General features: G+C 38.5%; 1 protein-coding gene across 1 annotated transcript in view; it reads left to right on the plus strand.

The window, feature by feature from the left end:
- The window catches only part of LOC126191352 (pre-mRNA-splicing factor syf1 homolog), a 154,272-nt gene that overhangs the window by 102,786 nt on the left and 33,657 nt on the right, over nt 1–17,829 (plus strand). The window contains exons 10-13 of the mRNA XM_049932191.1: nt 2,849–3,069; nt 6,010–6,172; nt 8,684–8,797; nt 10,222–10,384. Coding sequence (XP_049788148.1) covers nt 2,849–3,069; nt 6,010–6,172; nt 8,684–8,797; nt 10,222–10,384 — 661 coding nt within the window. The remainder of the gene's footprint in view (nt 1–2,848; nt 3,070–6,009; nt 6,173–8,683; nt 8,798–10,221; nt 10,385–17,829) is intronic.

Here is a 17,829-nt window from a genome sequence, read left to right on the forward strand (position 1 = left end):
CCAACGCTTTTGTTTGGTAAGTTACAGAATCTTTGTTTTTAGATATATTTTTCCCACGTGAAATGTTTCCCTCCATTATATTCAAATACATAAAAATATGCACAACTATTAAAAATATGCACAAAACTCACAAATACGCAAAATGTGTAGAAAAATATGGGAAAAAAGGACTGGATGTTGACCAACTCCTCTCTGAGGGCTCCATCCACACCTCTATTCATATTAAACCCAACAACAGCCTACAGTACCTACAATTTGACAGTTGCCAACCCTTTCACACCAAAAAATCCCTCTCATACTGTCTGGCCACCTAGAGATGGCATATCTGCAGTGACAAGAATTCCCTTGCCAGTATGCAGAAGGTCTCACAAAGGCTGTACCATATCCCCACACACCCCCCAACCCTCCTACCAACCCCAATTCTGAGCTACAAAGGTGTGCCCCCTTCATCACCCAATATCACCTCGGACTGGAACAACTGAAAGATATCCTTCATCAGGACTTTGATTACCCATCATGATACACTGAAATGAGTGATGTCCTGTCCGAGATCCTACCAACCCCTCCTAAAGTGGTGTTCCATCACCCACCCAACTTCTGTAACATATTAGTCCATTCCTGGACTACTTCACAACATCCTAGTCCTGTGGCACTTCCAATACCAAACTGTTGCCACAGGGATCGTATCCCTGTGGAATACCCAGTTGCACGACGTGTCAAATCCAATCACCTACCACTTCTTATTGCAGAACTGTCACAAGATTATCCTACTCAAGCAGAGGCCAGGACACCTGTAAAGCATTCATGTCATATACCAGATCTGCTGCAATCATTGCACAGCTTTTTGTGCTGGTATGACTACCAGCCAGCTGTTCAACAGGATGAATGGCCACCAACACCATGTGGCCAAGAGAAAAGTGGACCACCCTGTGGCACAACATGTAGCTTGATTTCAGTGGGTGCTTTACAACCCAGGCCATCTGAATCCTCCACCCCACCACCAACTTTTCTGAACTGCGCAGATGGCAGCTATCCTTACAACACATTCTACACTCCTGTAAACTTCCTGGCCCCAACCTATAGTAATCTCCTGCCCTCACACCCTCTACCCAACAGTTTACACCCCCTTCTTTCCTATTACCTACTCCCAATTCAATCCCTCACCCTCATTGTTGCTACTCTCTGCCAACACACCCACCGGTCTTTCCCTCTTCTCTACTCTTCTCCTTTTCTGCTTCCTGTCCTCCCTCCCCCCCTTTTCCATAACCTAATGACACTGTGCCTGGCTGCCTTGTCCTGCCACCATGTAGTCCCTAGATGCTCCAGCAGGCAGCGTTGATTTCTCTCCCACTACCTGTACACTGCTATCCCTCCTTCTCCATCCCACTCCAGATTCCTGCTTCCATTTGATGCGACACAGTTACAGTCTGGCCAGAGATGTGGTGTGCTTTTTCGTGTGAATGAATGTGTGTGTGTGTGTGTGTGTGTGTGTGTGTGTGTGTGTGTGTGTGATTTTTCCTTTGCTAAGCAAGCCTTGGATGAAATCAAATTTGTAACAGTCTTTCCATTGTGCCTGTCTGCAACAGAAAGTATCGTCTTTACCCTGAGTAGTGGTCTATCCTTTTCATCATATTGTTGATATTCAAATCTGAACTTTCCATTGTGTGGGATATTTTTGGTAGAGATGTTATTTCCAAACCTCTTGTACTTAAGGTGAAAGCAAAGAAGCAGCTTCAGTGGTCCAAGGAGCTGTAACATAATCTACCAACTAATGGGAATACATAATTAGGTCTCATAAGTATATGTTTACACTTTTCCTTACTTCAGAACATGATTGGGTATTGAAAATACCTGGGAAAATATAAAATCCAGTCTGCCCTCTCCCAGTTGTGAAGCATGATTAAAGTTGTGTATTGGTTTGGGCAGAGAATTGTGGGTTTCAGTGGGTTCCATACTATCATTGGAAGAAAAGATTTTTATGTTCTGTCAAGGTATTTTAGTTGAGCAAGTTTATTTGGTGAGGCAAACATTGTCCACAGCAGTAAAACACATATTCCAAGATGGCAATATCTTCTACAGTGAGAGTTATCGGAGATTGATTTTATGAATGTGAGTATGAGATTACGGGTTTTCCCTGATCTCCACAATAGCCAAATTCAAGTACATTAAATGATTGTGGGCTGCTTTTGAAAGTGGAAAAAGGCACGCTCCTCTCCTACGACATCTTCAAGGAACTGGGAGACCTTCTTTCTGAGAATTGGTATAATATTTATGTGTGGCAATTTTTTATGTCATTACTGTCATAATGAAATCAGTGTATACTGCTGTCTAGTTATATCAATTTGATATATCTTAAAAGTGTGCATGCTTGAAGAATTTACAAGGAGACAGAGTGGCTGGCATGTGTTTAGCTTCAGAAATTGAAATTCCAGTACTGCAGTTAAACACATTTAAAAATGAAAAAACTATTTCTAGCATTTGTAAGCATTATTTCCTTCCTCAGAGAAGAAAGAGGAATGAGATTTGGAAGGAGGAACATGTCACCTAGACCCTAGTGTGATTAGAGACCCATATGTAGTTTTTAATTATAGTATTCATTTTATTTTTCATTTAGCTTATTGTCAATCCAAATTTACTCATTGGTCTGTTATTCTATCATATCTGAATTGAAGTGGCACAGTGCTTACAATTTATGTACTTCATGGGAAAAATCAGTTGGAGTTTAAAGTTTCATTGCATTTTTTAGAAGTGATTTGTGCCTGCAGTCTTTATATGTTTTTGAGGAGGAACTCGGAAATAAGAGGGCATATAATCACTGTTACTAATTAAATGTCTTTTTTTTTTTCAGATAATAAACACATACACAGAAGCAGTCCAAACAGTTGACCCCAAGCTTGCAGTAGGGAAATTGCATACACTTTGGGTGTCATTTGCTAAATTTTATGAAGAAAATGGCCAAATTGATGATGCAAGAGTTGTTTTTGAAAAAGCTACACACGTTCCATACAGTAAAGTTGATGACTTGGCATCAGTATGGTGTGAATGGGCAGAAATGGAAATCAGACATGAGTAAGATGAATTTTCCTTGATTGCAGAATCTGAATTAAATATGTGCTCATGTATGTAGAAATAACGAAGATATAGACTTGCTGATCAAATGAAGCTAGCTCACTATGAGGGTCACCTTTGAGTTTTTACAATAAATCACTAGATAGTGCTACTGAGTTACAACATTACTATTGTTTTAAAATAGGTCACTTGTTATTGTTAAAACTTGGAGCTCAGAAATTGGCTGAGTAATTTGTGTGCAGTGAGCATTTAAAGAAATAGTATTTTGAAAAAAATGTTATTTTTATGTGAAGGTTTCTGTTGGACTATTATTTACATTTTTCATAAAGACCTAACTCAGAAACAATGCCTCATGTTGCTTTGTTCAACAACTGTTAATTATTCATCTTGAGAAAAGACTGTTTACAATTGATTTGCAAAATTTTATCATAGTCATGCTTCCTCCAGCAGTGAATTTGGTGAAATGTGGCCAAAATCAATTGTTGTTTCAAAAACATTGATGCTGTGTAGGATAACCCATCCCATCAAAGGCAGAGCTACATGTGAAACCAGTCATCCACTCTGCTACATTCTATGTGGGCATGACAACCAACAAGCTATCTGTCCGCATGAATGGCCACTGACAAACTGTGGCCAAGAAACTAGTGGACCACTCTGCTGCTGAACACACTGTCAAACATGACATCCTTCATTTCAATGGCTTCACAGGCTGTGCCATATGAATCCTTGCCACCAACACCAGCTTTTCTGAATTGTGTGGGTGGGAGCTTTCCCTGCAATATATCCTATGTTCCAGTAACCCTCCTGGCCTCAACCTTCATTAGTCATTGTCCTCACCCATCCAGCCCCTTCCCTATTCCCATTCCAGCACTACACAGCCCTCATTCCACCATCACACCCAGTCTTTTTACTTCTCTTCATTTCTGCTACCCCCCACCGCCCTCCCCACCTCCCGCCTGCCCTCCGTCTAACCTGCAGCACTTCACTGTCTGCCATCCCTACCCTCGTATCCCTCCTCTTCCCTGCCCCAGCCTCCTCCTTACCCCCACCCAGTTGCCACTCCCATCATGCACTGTTGCTGCTGCTCGCATTGTGGCCTCAGTTGCCTGAGACTGCAGTCATGTGTGGGTGAGTTGCATTTGCACGTGTGTGTATGTGTGTCTGACATCTATTTTTGATGAAGGCCTTACTAGCCGAAAGCTTTATTCGTGACAGTCTTTTTGTTGTACCTATCTGTGACTCAGCATCTCCACTACATGGTGAGTGGCAACTTTTCTTTTCATAATATTGTTACATTCCATCCTGGGTTTTCTTTTATTCCTAAATAATTTATTATTTTCAACCAGAACTTTCTGTACATTGTCATGTAAACTGTATCTGACCTTTGACTGACAAGAATGATTTGACAGATAATTCATCTTCTGTTTGCTGTGATGTAATCTGCATTTGCCACAGTGCTCTCTTTACTTGGTGGTGCACTCCAGTTCTCTGAGCCAGGAAGTGGATACATGGAATAAACTCAATGCCCAGCAGGTACTGCAACTCATGTTAATACTGCAGTTTGCCATCCCACCTCATAGATGTGCAGCTTCCATTCACATCACATGCAAAAATCAATGACAAAGCCTCCAGGCAGTTTTGCTTCCAAACTATGTAACCATTTATAAGTTTTAACTATCGCGATCATCATTTGTAACCTAGGTAGATGTTGGGCAACACATCACTTTATAGAAGTGATAAGTTACACCTCAAAGAGTATTATTTTAAAGGAGAATATTTTGAGAAATTGTAAAATAATTTGCACTGACAATATATTTATGTTTCAATGTTTTTGTAAAAATTTGTACGCTCATCAGCTTAAGATACAGAAAGTAATGGACTTGTGTCACACAATATGATGAACATTCTGCCTACTTCATGATTCAGATTTTTGTTTTAGCAGATTAAGAACCAAACAAAACTAATATTCATAGTCACTGTTGTCAAGATTTGACTGAATGCTATGTTGTCATCATTGAAGGTACTATAATTGACCAAGGAAATGGCATGCTAAACGATTTGTGTTTTTCCTCTTCTTTGTATCTTACATTAGCTTCTCTATGTGGTCCTATTATTAATTCAAAATGTTTTAACTTTTATTCTAACATGTTGAAGTAGTTTTGCCTGTTAATCATTTGCTGAAGCACGGAATAATCAGAGTAGGGTTGACAGAGGAAAATTAAAATAGAAGGAAATAGAAGGGAATTTTTTTCCAAACTTTGTTGTGGATTTACTTCTTCTGCTGCATTACTTGAGTCTTTTCCTTCTTTGTTCTAAATTAACAGTTACAGAATCCTCCTGCCTGTAGATAAATATTTTTTTAAAAAATTTCCTATGTGCTTCTTCCTCACCATAGATATCCAGTAGCTTGATATTTAACATTTCCCCTTGTTTTCTACCATTTTTATCGATAGCTGTGCCTTATTCCATAATGGGAGCACTAGTCCGTACTTGGTTCACAGAGGCAATAGGTGTGGTGGTATCACAGGTATAAATGTCATGTGAATCTCTTTCTTGACTGTCTGGATAGGGTATTGTTTGTTTGTAAAGGCTCTGGAAAGTGAGAAACTTTTTGTTGTAGAATAAATGACAACTGTCAGAATGGAGGACAAAGGTGTTGAAGGAGCCATTTGGGAGGGTACAACTGGCATGAAAGTATAATAAGTAGCTTGTGGAGTTGAGAAGAACCAGGTGAAATAGATGTAGAAGTAGATGTTGGCTTGTGGAGTAAAGAGCCAATGAAACAAATTGTGAAGATGCCATCAGTAAATCTGGATTAATTTAAATGTCTTAAGTAGCTGAATAGCTGGAATGGATTCCTCAAGGTGGCTTATAAACAGATTGCCAAATTTGTTGGAACAGTCATGGCAGAACTAAAACATTTCCAATTTTGTCTTTCAGAAATTTTGAGGAAGCACTGAAATTAATGCAGAAAGCAACTGTGATGCCTCCCAGGAAGGTTGCCTATCATGATGAATCAGAAGCTGTTCAAATGCGGTTGTATAAATCCCTGAAAGTGTGGTCCATGTATGCAGATTTGGAAGAGAGTTTTGGTACTTTCAAGGTAAATCTACAATCATCCTTTTTTTTTTGCATGGAAACAGTTGTTCAGAAGAATTACTTCATCATGGTTGTTATTACAGTGAATTGTAGGTAAAAGTTAAGTAATAACAATTAAATTTATTTCTTATGGCATGCATATTGACATGTATTTATAGACAGCATCTCTTCTTGAGCCAGCAATGTAAAAGTTGAGACAAATAGAACAAATTTTTAGTGTAGTCACTAATGAAAAGGTCACTTTTAAGTATAATGGGAAGTTGAGGATACAATAGTGCCAATATGAAAAGGATAGATTGCAACTCACCACATAAGCTTTTGGACAAATAAGACCTTAATCCAAAGTAGAAAACTCACACACATCCATATAAGTGCAACACACACACACACACACACACACACACACACGGTCACTGTCTCCGGGTGTCCAGATGTTGGTTTTGTGAATGACTTCGGAAGAATGACTTTTCTGTCAGAAAGCTTAAATGTTTAGCAGTTTTTTTTTTCCATTATGCCTGTCTGTGACTCAGTGCTTTCTTTATGCCATAAGTAGAATCTATCCTTTTCATATTGTTATCACTTTTAACTATACTTTGACTAAAATAAATTAGTGATTGGCATATCTGCAAGTCGAAGTCTACGGGTCAGTCATCACCAAATTCTCGAAACACTACAGTACGGGCTGAGTAGGCTCTGCAGCTTGACCGGGGTAAGGAGGTAATGGAAGTGGGAGATAGGATTGAGGAGTGGTTGCTGATAGATAGATAAAGATTTAAAAAATAGTAATAATAATAAAGGAAAAGCAGATGAAACGTGTGTAAATGAAAACCTTATTACAAAAACATGGAGAAATGGCACTGTGGACCAGAATAAACAGTACACAGATTCTCCTTATGCAGATGCATTGAGGACAGTATCTTTTACTGTTTGATGGTGCTTGACAAAATGCCTCCAGAAATGACAAATTGCCTTGACATGCCTTGACATAGTACCTCCAGAAAACAGGACATATTGAATTGCTAAAGCAGAGAATATATCTCTGTACCAAATGACTTTAGAAAGACTGAATTGCTTAAGTCTCATGGCTCAGACTAAACCTCCATCATCTTAATGAGGCGTAAACAGACAGTTTTTTTTATTTATTTATTTATTTTTTTATTTAATTGATACAGTTTTGAGATAGCTGCTATATCACTGTCATTTTAATACCACAGAGTAATATGTTGCAGAGAAGTGAAAAAAAAATCAATTTAGGATAAATGAACTAATTTGATAAGAAGTCAAGTGTTGCCAGCAAATGAGCATAATTTTGTGAAGTAGTCATAGTGAAAGCATTGAAAAATGAATGTGTAATCAAACATAATGTTGAGAAACTTATTATTTTGGGTAATTCTAAGAGAATCTGCATTAGACGGTGAAAGTGAGTGCACAGTAGACAGTGTAAATTGATTCAAATTTGTATATAAGCAGCCTGTATTGATTGATGGAAGAATTTGTATTCATATTGATATAAATATCTTGCAATGTTCAGTAATGTGAATCTAATGCTTCATATTTACTGTGAATAACTGAACAAAGTTGGTCTCAAAACAGACCTTTACTTTCTACCAGTTTTGATAAAATAAGAATAAACATCATCATCATCAGGAAACATAAAATTGTCATAGCAGTTTATATGCTATAACTCTTTTGTGGTGTCAATAATAAAAATAAAATTGTAATAAGTAATTCTGCTTCAATGTCTTCAAGGATAAAATGCATTTATACAACTGACTTTGTCATTATTCCATCCTGAATTTTCCATTGTTTGATTTATACAACTGAGTAATTTTAGTACACTGCCTGTTGCAGTGTTCTCTGCTGCTGCGTGGAGTGCACTACATGTTTTGCTTTTGTTCATTCTGCACACAGCTCTGTGTGTGTGTGTGGGGGGGGGGGGGGGGGGGTTGCCATACACATGTGCATAACTGCCAACCATGAAAGCATCTGACATGCTGTCCCCATCTCTGCCATTGTCCCCACCTCTGCCATCAGTTAGAAACAAAGTTATTTTAATCGCAGTATAACAGAAAAATTTACTACTAACCATATACTGGCCAACAAGAGCAAAATATACACAAGGCGATCACTGAATTATGGCTGAATTGGTAAAATTAGCAATAGTACTGCATGGACATTACAGTGAATCATCACACTGTCATATAGTATCTAGCAATGGGAATAGCTATAAGTAGTTAATGGGTGTATTAGCTTGATAGTGAAATAAAATTGTACTTCTGGCTTGGAACCTGGCATAAGTAAAGTTTATTAAGATTGTTAAAATGGGGAATAGCAAAGTTACTAGACCTTTTTCCCTTGAATAGTGTATTAAGATGGGCATGTTTCTTTGATTTTATATTATGCCAATGGAATTTCCTACATTGTTCTGTATTTGTAATTCTTTATTTTGCTAATTATCATGTATTAGGTAACTGCCAATATATCTCAGCTGAAATTGTCTTCATATATTTTTCAGTCTTGTAAAGCTGTTTATGACCGTATCATTGATTTAAAGATTGCAACTCCTCAGATAATAATAAATTATGGACTGTTCCTAGAAGAACACAAATATTTTGAGGAAGCTTTCAGGGTGAGTAGATTTCTGTTGGATGACAGAATTTTCGCTTTAGTTGCATTAGATTAACAAAATAAAAACTATACATTCTAAAACAGTATCTTTCATATGTGTATAACTTATACTCAGGAAGTAAAGTAAGACAATATAACATTTAGCAGTGAAGCAAGTCAGAGGATTTTGTTGCAAAGTATTTAATGTAAAGAAAGAAACAGTTCTGGAAAGCATAGAGGTAAAAAATGTATGAAACACTGAAAGACACAGAAGGATGACTGAAGGAATGCATGCACTAGATTATAATTAAGATTTCTCTTGTGGATAAAATTCAGTAAGAGATTTTGAACAGTTGCAAAGGCTTGCTCCTATAACTGGCTCCCTCTAATTTCTTTTTCCTATTTCCTGTGTTTACTCTCATTAATTAGCTTGAGCTAATCCTGACACAATACTGCATTAGCAAACATGAGCTTTGTTTGTCACTTCACCGAGAAAATTTTAAAATTCACATGAGCTTTGTTTCATTATAATGCACTTGCTATTGCAGAATGAAAATTTCATTATTTTTTTCGATCTGCAATCAACTTTACGTTGATATGTGCCTCCTGTTTATGATCTCTGATCAATGAACAGATCTACATGTTAACGTGGTTAGTGAATCCGTACAGAAAATAATTGACAACTTAAGACAAAGTTTACTGTTCAGTTACTTTTCTGATAACCTCCCCCTGCCTAAGACATCTCACTCAACATACCCGTCCTCTTTATTTTTCTGTGAATCTTTGCTATATTTTGCTGCACAATAAATCTTTTACCTTGAATTTTCTTTCTCTTGTAACAAAATATGTTCCTCTAATCCAGTGTTTCTTGTCTGTATCGTTATGCTTTGCATTTGCTCTTTTTTTTCCTCTCTCTGGATGAAGCCCAGTTATCACCTCTGTAGTTTTTTCACTTCCTGTCAACTTCTCTTTGTCCAGGTCTTTTGGTTCTGCCCTCATTTTAATAAACTGTTACACCAACAAAGAGCTTGGCATCAGCATGAATTCACTTACAGTGTACTTTATGTCAATAACAAAACATCATAAATGACTAGTCTGTTAGTTGTGCTACATTGTTAAAAATATTATTTCTGAAAGTTGTAGCATGTCAATTATTTTTCTAGCCATCACTTGGAAGACAAGATATGAAATTTAATTTCTGAAGTTAATAAGCACATTATAATACTGTAGTTTATGTGTAAAATGTGCTTTTGTTATGTCATCACTTAGTAATAAATCTGTGAAAATATTTGTGGCACAGAATAACCTTTCTTTGGTGATTTTTATTTTATGGATACTGGACCAAGTCCAAGGTGTATTAACCTGGCTAATGTTTATCTTCCAGTGCTGGAGACATCATCAGAGGAAGCCTGCACTGTATAATAACTTTGTCTTTTTATTTTGTAGGCATATGAAAAAGGCATTGCATTGTTCAAATGGCCAAATGTATATGACATATGGAATACGTACCTCACAAAGTTTTTGAAACGGTATGGAGGTGCCAAACTTGAACGGGCAAGAGATTTGTTTGAACAGTGCCTTGAAAACTGCCCTGCAAAATTTGCAAAAGGTAATTAAACTGTTTTTTTTGTCATATTTGGTTATAGTGTCACAAACTTTAAATCTTGATCAAATGCTGAATGGTCATTGTTGCTTGGAAATGTTTCTGGTGTTATATCTGTTTGTGGGTACTTCAAATTACAGGTGCAACAACAAAACACTTAAGATGAATTTGACAGGCATCAGTTATGATTTCCCAGATGCAATACACTATTTAAAATTTTATAAATCCTCCTAATATGTTCCTTGCGTGACACCTTAATCTGTTTGTTGCGCCCTCTTTGTCAAAAGTAACACATTGCTCCACTCCTAGTGAAATCAATGTTGAAGGTTCTGACCCCCATTTTCCAGTTTACAGCCAATGCCAAGTAACTATTAGGCATTTGTGAACGCCTTTTTTTCAGCTTAGAAATGTTGCATTCTTTTCATTAGTAGCTGTTGTACTTTGAACAGTTACCAGTACTTTTACCAGTGTAATATGTCAGCTTGAATCAGTTTAGTGTTATGTATCCTCTCTTTTATCTTTGAACCATTTGTCTTCAATTTCAGAAGTGCTGTTTATTTAATTAAAATCAATTTATTTGGCTTTAAATCCTTCTAAACTAGCAAAGTCTTGACAGCAAAAGAAGAATATTCATAATTACATTACAAAAAGCAAAATTTTACAAGTATTAAATAACAAAATAGCACCGGTTGGTATTTTCTGTGACCTGCCTAGCATATTTGACAGTGTGTGCCACAATATCCTCCTAGATAAACTGATGTTTTAATGGAACTGATGGTAAGGCCAACCAATCGCATATAACCAAAATAGTGCAAAAGTTGTACTTAGTAATTCAACCAATGTAATCAGGAGAGATTCCTCTGACTGGGGAGAAATCACATATGGAGTTCCCCAAGACTCAGCCTTACGTCCACCATTGTCCCTCATACATGTAAATGATTTTTCATCACAAGCAGAATTAGTTATTTTTGCAGATGGCACTAGTATTGTAATTCTACAGTTGCCTTTGCACTCTTCTAGTCATTTCTTGACTGTTTTGTAGCTCTCATGTGCATTTCCCCACAACTACATGTAATATTATAAATACCAGCTTTTTTCAGTGGTTTGCAAGCATCCTTGGCCAATTTTATGTGCTCCTGTATCTTCCAGGTGGGTTTTGTAGAGTACTGTTATGTTCCATTTTTCAAGATTTTTTCCCTATATAGCTAATAAACTCCTTAATGAAAGACAGGAATCTTTGAATTAAGCCCACTGAGATGCTTGTAAGAATGACCAAGTTCTTCTCTTCCATGCCTCCACAAAACATATGTACATCCAAGTAGTGGAACCAAATATTTTATTTTTTGACGAGAGTTGCCAGTGCCTGGTACTCTAATTTTTCCATGAAGAAATTCACTGTAACTGGGCTTAAGAGGCTTCCCATAGCTACGCCATCCATCTGTTCATGGAACTCATTTGCTCCATTTGAAATATGTGGTCATGAGCCAATATTTAACAGCTCTGCGATATTGGGAGGGAAAGTCAAATTCAGCTGTTGCAGCACCTCATTGAGCAGAACAGTAGTAAATAGCAGTACCACATCAGATCTGATATGTCCTCCAGCTGGACCAGTATGCCATTTAACCCTTGAGCAGGCGCACCATTATTCATAACACGACTGCTGGTGCCCGAAGTACTTTGTACACACATAAAGAATAGCTTTCTTTATGCCAATATAATATATTAGCAATATCACACTTTAATCTTAGTTTAATGAAACAATAGTAAACTAAACTTACATTATCTGAGTTGAAGTGCTGTTTATTTCTAGTGTTTAGACCACAACCAGTTTTGGATATTACATGCCTATCATCAGGTGTGGTAATTTTGTGCTGTGATCCTGAGCGCACACATTTATCACACTTGATGATGAGCATGTAATACCTGAATCTGATAATGGTCTAAGCATTGAAAAATAAAACCCTAACACCTGAACCAGTATTTTAAATCTCTATTATAATGCTCAATTGCAAATGTCCCTCTAGCAGGATTGTTGGCGTAATAATATTGTTGAGAACTTGGCAATCGAATGGGTGGATGAACCAGTGGCACTCACTGTAGGTCTCAGAGGAACATGTTCTTTATGCCCCTTCAACAAGCCATGAAGTCTTGATGGTATCACAACTGTATTGAACTGACTTTTCTGAATGCTCTGTTCAATAGAGAACTTTTTTTTATGAACCATGTAACAGCTGCAAGAACTTTGTTGGTGGGGTCTTTACTCAGTTTCCTGTATGTCTGCAGACCTAATAAGTTGTTAGTCTTACTATAATAGTCGGTCTTATTCAAAACAACTGTCACATTTCTCTTGTCAGTGGGGAGAATGATAATCCTATCGTCCTTATTCAGGTGTTTTATGGCACTTCTCTCACCCACAGTTAAACTACTTGTTAGAGATGTTGCACAAACTGATACACTTACAGCTCCTACATGGATTTCTTCACTACAAACATCTGCTTCTACACTGGCTGTTATTTCCTCAATGAGCAACAACTCATGGACTAATGGCAAAATTTCTGTCCCTGACAAGCACAGCTCTCTTATCATCAGATGAGGATTAAGTGACTATGCAGCCCAGCCAAGGCACAGCGTATTTTCAAATGGATGGAAGAGGTCTCATTAGGAGAACAGATTCAACTGACCTACCGCACTGGCAAGCACAGACTGTAAGTTAATATCTGTCTTTATTACTGTCAGTAATAAATTGTGTAGTGGTGACTGGGATAGAATACCATTAGGAAGCATATGTTCACATGGTCTATTAGACAGAAGAGCAAATCAAACAATGGAAAATCAGAGATGGGATAATGACAGTATTATGGAAAGGATAGGTTGCTACTCACCATATACCGGAGATATTGTTCTGCAGACAGGCACAACAAAAAGACTACTAAACACATAACCTTTTAGCCAAAAGGCCTTCATCCGAAATAGTCAACATATACACACACGTTCATGCAAACGCAGCTCACACACACGTGGCCACTGTCTCTGGCTGCCAGGGCCAGTCTATGAGCAGTTGCACGCAATGGGAGAAGCAGTCTGAGTGGTAAGGGTAGCTGGGGTGGGGAGGGGGGAGAGAGAGCATGGTATGGGTGGGGGACGGTAAAATGTGGGAGCATGCAGGGACGAGATGAAGAGAGGGCAGGCAGCTAGATGCAGTCAGGAGGTTAAATGGGGGAAGGTGGAAAAGGAGGAAAGCAAAAAGACTGTGGATGTGCTTGTGTAATAGAAGGTTGTGGAGTGGGAACACAAAAGGAAATAGGTGGGTGAAGGACAATGAGTAACGAATGTTAAGGCCAGGGAGGGTTACGGGAACATAGGATATATTGCAGAGAGAGTTTCCACCTGCGCAATTTAGAAACACTATGTTGGTAGGAAGGATCCAGGTGGCACATCCTTTGAAGCAGTCATTAAAATGAAGAATGTTATGTTGGGCAGTGTGTTCAGCAACTGGGTGGTCCAGCTGTTTCTTGGTCACAGTTTATCAGTGGCCATTCAAGTGGACAGACAGCTTGTTGGTTATCATGCCCACTTACAATGAAGCACGGTGGTTGCAGCTTAGCTCATATATCATATGACTGGTTTCACAGGTAGCTCTGCCTTTGATGGGATCGGTGGTGCTTGTGACTGGTCTAGAGCAGGTGGTGGTGGTGGTGGTGGTGGTGGTGGTGGGAGGATGTATGGGGCAGGTCTTGCATCTAGGTCTTTTACAGGGATATAAGCCAGAGCCATGAGACAAGGGGTCAGAAGAAGGGGTTGTGTAGGGGTGGACGAGAATATTGTGTAGGTTCAGTGGGTAGTGGAATACCAGTGTGTGAGGGGTGGAGAGGATAGTGGGTAAGACATTCCTCATTTTGGTGCATGATGAGAGGTAGTCAAAATTGTGGTGGAGAATGTGATTCAGTTGCTTCAGTCATGGGTGGTACTGAGGGCTCTTTCATGTTAAAGGATTTGGGTAATGATGGTGAGGCAAGCTTCGAGTTTAAGAAATTCTGAAAAGTTATGAGGGTGTGATTTGGGGGCAGTGGGGGTGGATCATCATTGGAAGGAAGAGTGAACTGTGTAGGCAGGGTTCAACATTGGTCTTAGATTGAGTCTGATTGGTAGGGTTGTTGGCAAAAAAGTGTTTCCACTGTAGGGACGACAAGAAGGAGAGAAGGTCTTTGACAAGACCAGCTTGATTGAATTTGGGGGTCGGACAAAAGGAGAGGACTTTGTAAAGGACTGATAATTCAGTCATGAACCTTTCTTCCAAAAGCCTTAGCCCCACACTCCCACAAACTGCACTTTATTGTCCCTCACCCATATCCTGCTCTCTTTCCCACTCTCTACCCCAACTGCCCCCACCACTGAGATTACTTCTCCTGTCATGCGCAGTTGCTCACTGTCTGGCCCTGCCAGCCAGAGACAGTGGTAATTTCTGTGTGTGAGCTACATTTGCATGAATATGTGTGTGTATGTTGTCTATTTTGGAAGAAGCTTTCTGGCTGAAAGCTTACATGTTTAGTAATCTCTTTGTTGTGCCTGTCTGCAACTCAACATTTTTGCTATATCGTGAGTAGAAATCTATCCTTTTCATAATGTAGACTGAAGAGGAAGTCTGATAACTTGCAAGCTAATCTGATGATCTAGCATTTAGGTGCTTTCCACATGGTTATTATTTTATCCGGACATTCTTTATCTGATGATGAGAGATCTGTGTTTGACAGGAGTGGAAATTTTGCAATTAGTCCATGAGTTGTGCCCTTGAAGTAAATAATAGCCAGTGTAGAAGTAGTGTAAACACAGTTACAGCTAAAGAAATCCATATAGAAGCTGTAAGTGTATTGGTGTACACAAAGCCTGTAAAAAGTAATTTAACTGTGGGTGAGAGGAATGCTGTAAAATGACTGAATGATGATGATAGCATTATCAGTCTTCCTGCTGACAAGGGAAATGCAACAGTTGTTTTGAATGTGACCAAAAATTATAGTAAACAAAGAAAATAATCAATTTTTGACAGTATAATGTAATTGGATAGATAAAAAATTTGCTCACCAAACAGTAGTAGGATAACACACATATAAAAAAAGGTTTTATGTACACAAGCTTTTGGAGGGTGAAGGAAAAGGATTGGTGAGGTTTAGGAAAATGGGCAGAGGAGTTTGAAAAGTCACCCAGAACCCCGGGTCAGCGAGACTTAACAGACGGGGTGAGAAGGGTAGACTGACTGTTGGAGACTGCACTGGTTGTCCTGTCTGGTCCATTTTTTATATGTGTGTTCTCCTGATGCCGCTTGGTGGGTAGATTTTTTATCTATTATTTATTACATTACGTTGTCAAATATTATAGCAAGATTAACAACTTATTAGATCTGCAGATGTATAGGAAACTGAGTAAAAGCCCCACTGACAGTGTTCTTAGAGCTCTTACACAGTTGATAAAAAAAGCTCTCTGTTAAACAGAGCATTCAGAAAAGTCTGTTCAATTCAGCTACACTACAACCAAGACTGTATGGTTTGCCGAATTGGCATAAAGAACATGCTCCTCTGAGACCTATAATGAGTGCCATTGGTTCACCCACCTATTCAATGCCAAGTTCTTGACAACATTATTGTATGGGGGCCAATCAGACTCCTATGTCAAGAATTTGGCACATTTTATTAGTAGATTAAATAGCATAGTGGTCCAGTCAGAGGACATATTAGTTAATCTTGATGTGTTATCGGTATTTAATATAGTTCTGCTCAATAAGGTGTTGCAACAGCTGAATCAGATTTTTCCTCCCACCATCGCAGAAATGCATAAATATTGGCTCACAGCCATAAATTTCAAATGGAATGATGAGTTCTGTGAACAGGTGGATGGGTTGGTTTTGGGGAGCACCTTAAGCCCAAATAGAATTTCATAATGTAAATATTTGAGGGGCAGGCATTGGAAACTGCTAAAAATAAACGAATATTTGGTTGCGCTTTGTAGATGAAACATTTGTTTCGTGGAGGCATGACAGAGAAACGAGGTCATTTTCACAAACACCTCAACAACTTTAATCTAAATATTCAGTTTACCATGGAGAAGGAGGTGAGTGGAAGATTAAATTTTATTAATGTGTTAGTTTTCAAGAAATAAGATGGTAGGTTAGGCCACACAGTTTACTGGAAACTCACGCAGGTAGACCGTTACCTACACTTGATTCAAACCACAATAATAGCAAGGCATCATAAAAACGTTGGGGGACAGAGCAAGGTATATCTGCGAACTGGAGCTGCTTGACACTTGACACGGAATTAAAACACCTCACCAATGCATTGCTTGAGAATGGTTATTCGGCTGTGAGATAGAAAAAGCGTAAAGAATGTCGCTCAGAAATCATGAGAACACACAGGTGCCCTTGAAATTGAACGTTTTCCTATCTTTCATTAAGGACGTTACTGACCACATATGAATAATCTAAAAAAAATGGAATGTCGCAGTACTCTACAAACCCACCTCGAAGATACCGGGTCACTTAAGATTGGCCCAGGTTGCTCACAAACTTCTGAAAAAAGCAAGTATTTATAATATTCCGTGTAGTTGTGGGGAGATGTACATGGGTACAACAAAAACAATGCTCAAGAAGCGACTAGAAGAGCACGAGGGCAACTGTAGAAGGGAGGAAACTGACAGATCAGCCATTGCAGAGTGTGCTTTGCAGCTAGGAGACCATGACGTTCAGTTTGATAGGACTCAAGAACTTGCAGCTACAAGCAGGTACTATGAAAGACTATACAGAGAGGCCACAGAAATTGTTGAATACCTCAGGAATTTCAATAAAAAGTAGGAGGGTGTGAAATTGAATGACATCTGGATACTGATACCTAAGAAGATGTGTGTCTACCACCATGAGGTGACAGCGACAGTAGACGATGGCAGAAAACAACAGCCAGCTGTATTCAGGTATTTATAGCATATGACATCATATCACTATGCAGGAGCATGCATAAAAGGAATTTTGCTGCAGTCAGTAGCCAGACAGGTTGTGAATAGTACATTCACAGAAGCTATGATCCCCCTTTAAAATGTTCTGCACAGATGGGACGAAACATTGGGTTTTAATGTGAAATACATTCAACCACGGCGTAATGACTCAGAATACTTTATTTATTGTGACTCATTGCTCCACATTAACATTATCTTTAACACAAAAACAGGCGCACAATGCTGAAACTAAAATTTTTGATCATTTACCCTGCAACATAAAGTGTCTGACAGACAGCAAAGCAAAATTTGAAAACAAACTGAAAAAGTTTCTCCTTTACAACTCATATTCCATAGAAGAATTTATATTATTGTAACATGGAAAAGGTGGTGGATAGGAATTACTAACTCACACCTGTTTGTTTAATAATAATAAATTTATAAGTGTAATCACTGTAATGTATGTGGCACGC

Source organism: Schistocerca cancellata, chromosome 6 (genome assembly GCF_023864275.1).
Source record: "Schistocerca cancellata isolate TAMUIC-IGC-003103 chromosome 6, iqSchCanc2.1, whole genome shotgun sequence".
NCBI lineage: Eukaryota > Metazoa > Arthropoda > Insecta > Orthoptera > Acrididae > Schistocerca > Schistocerca cancellata.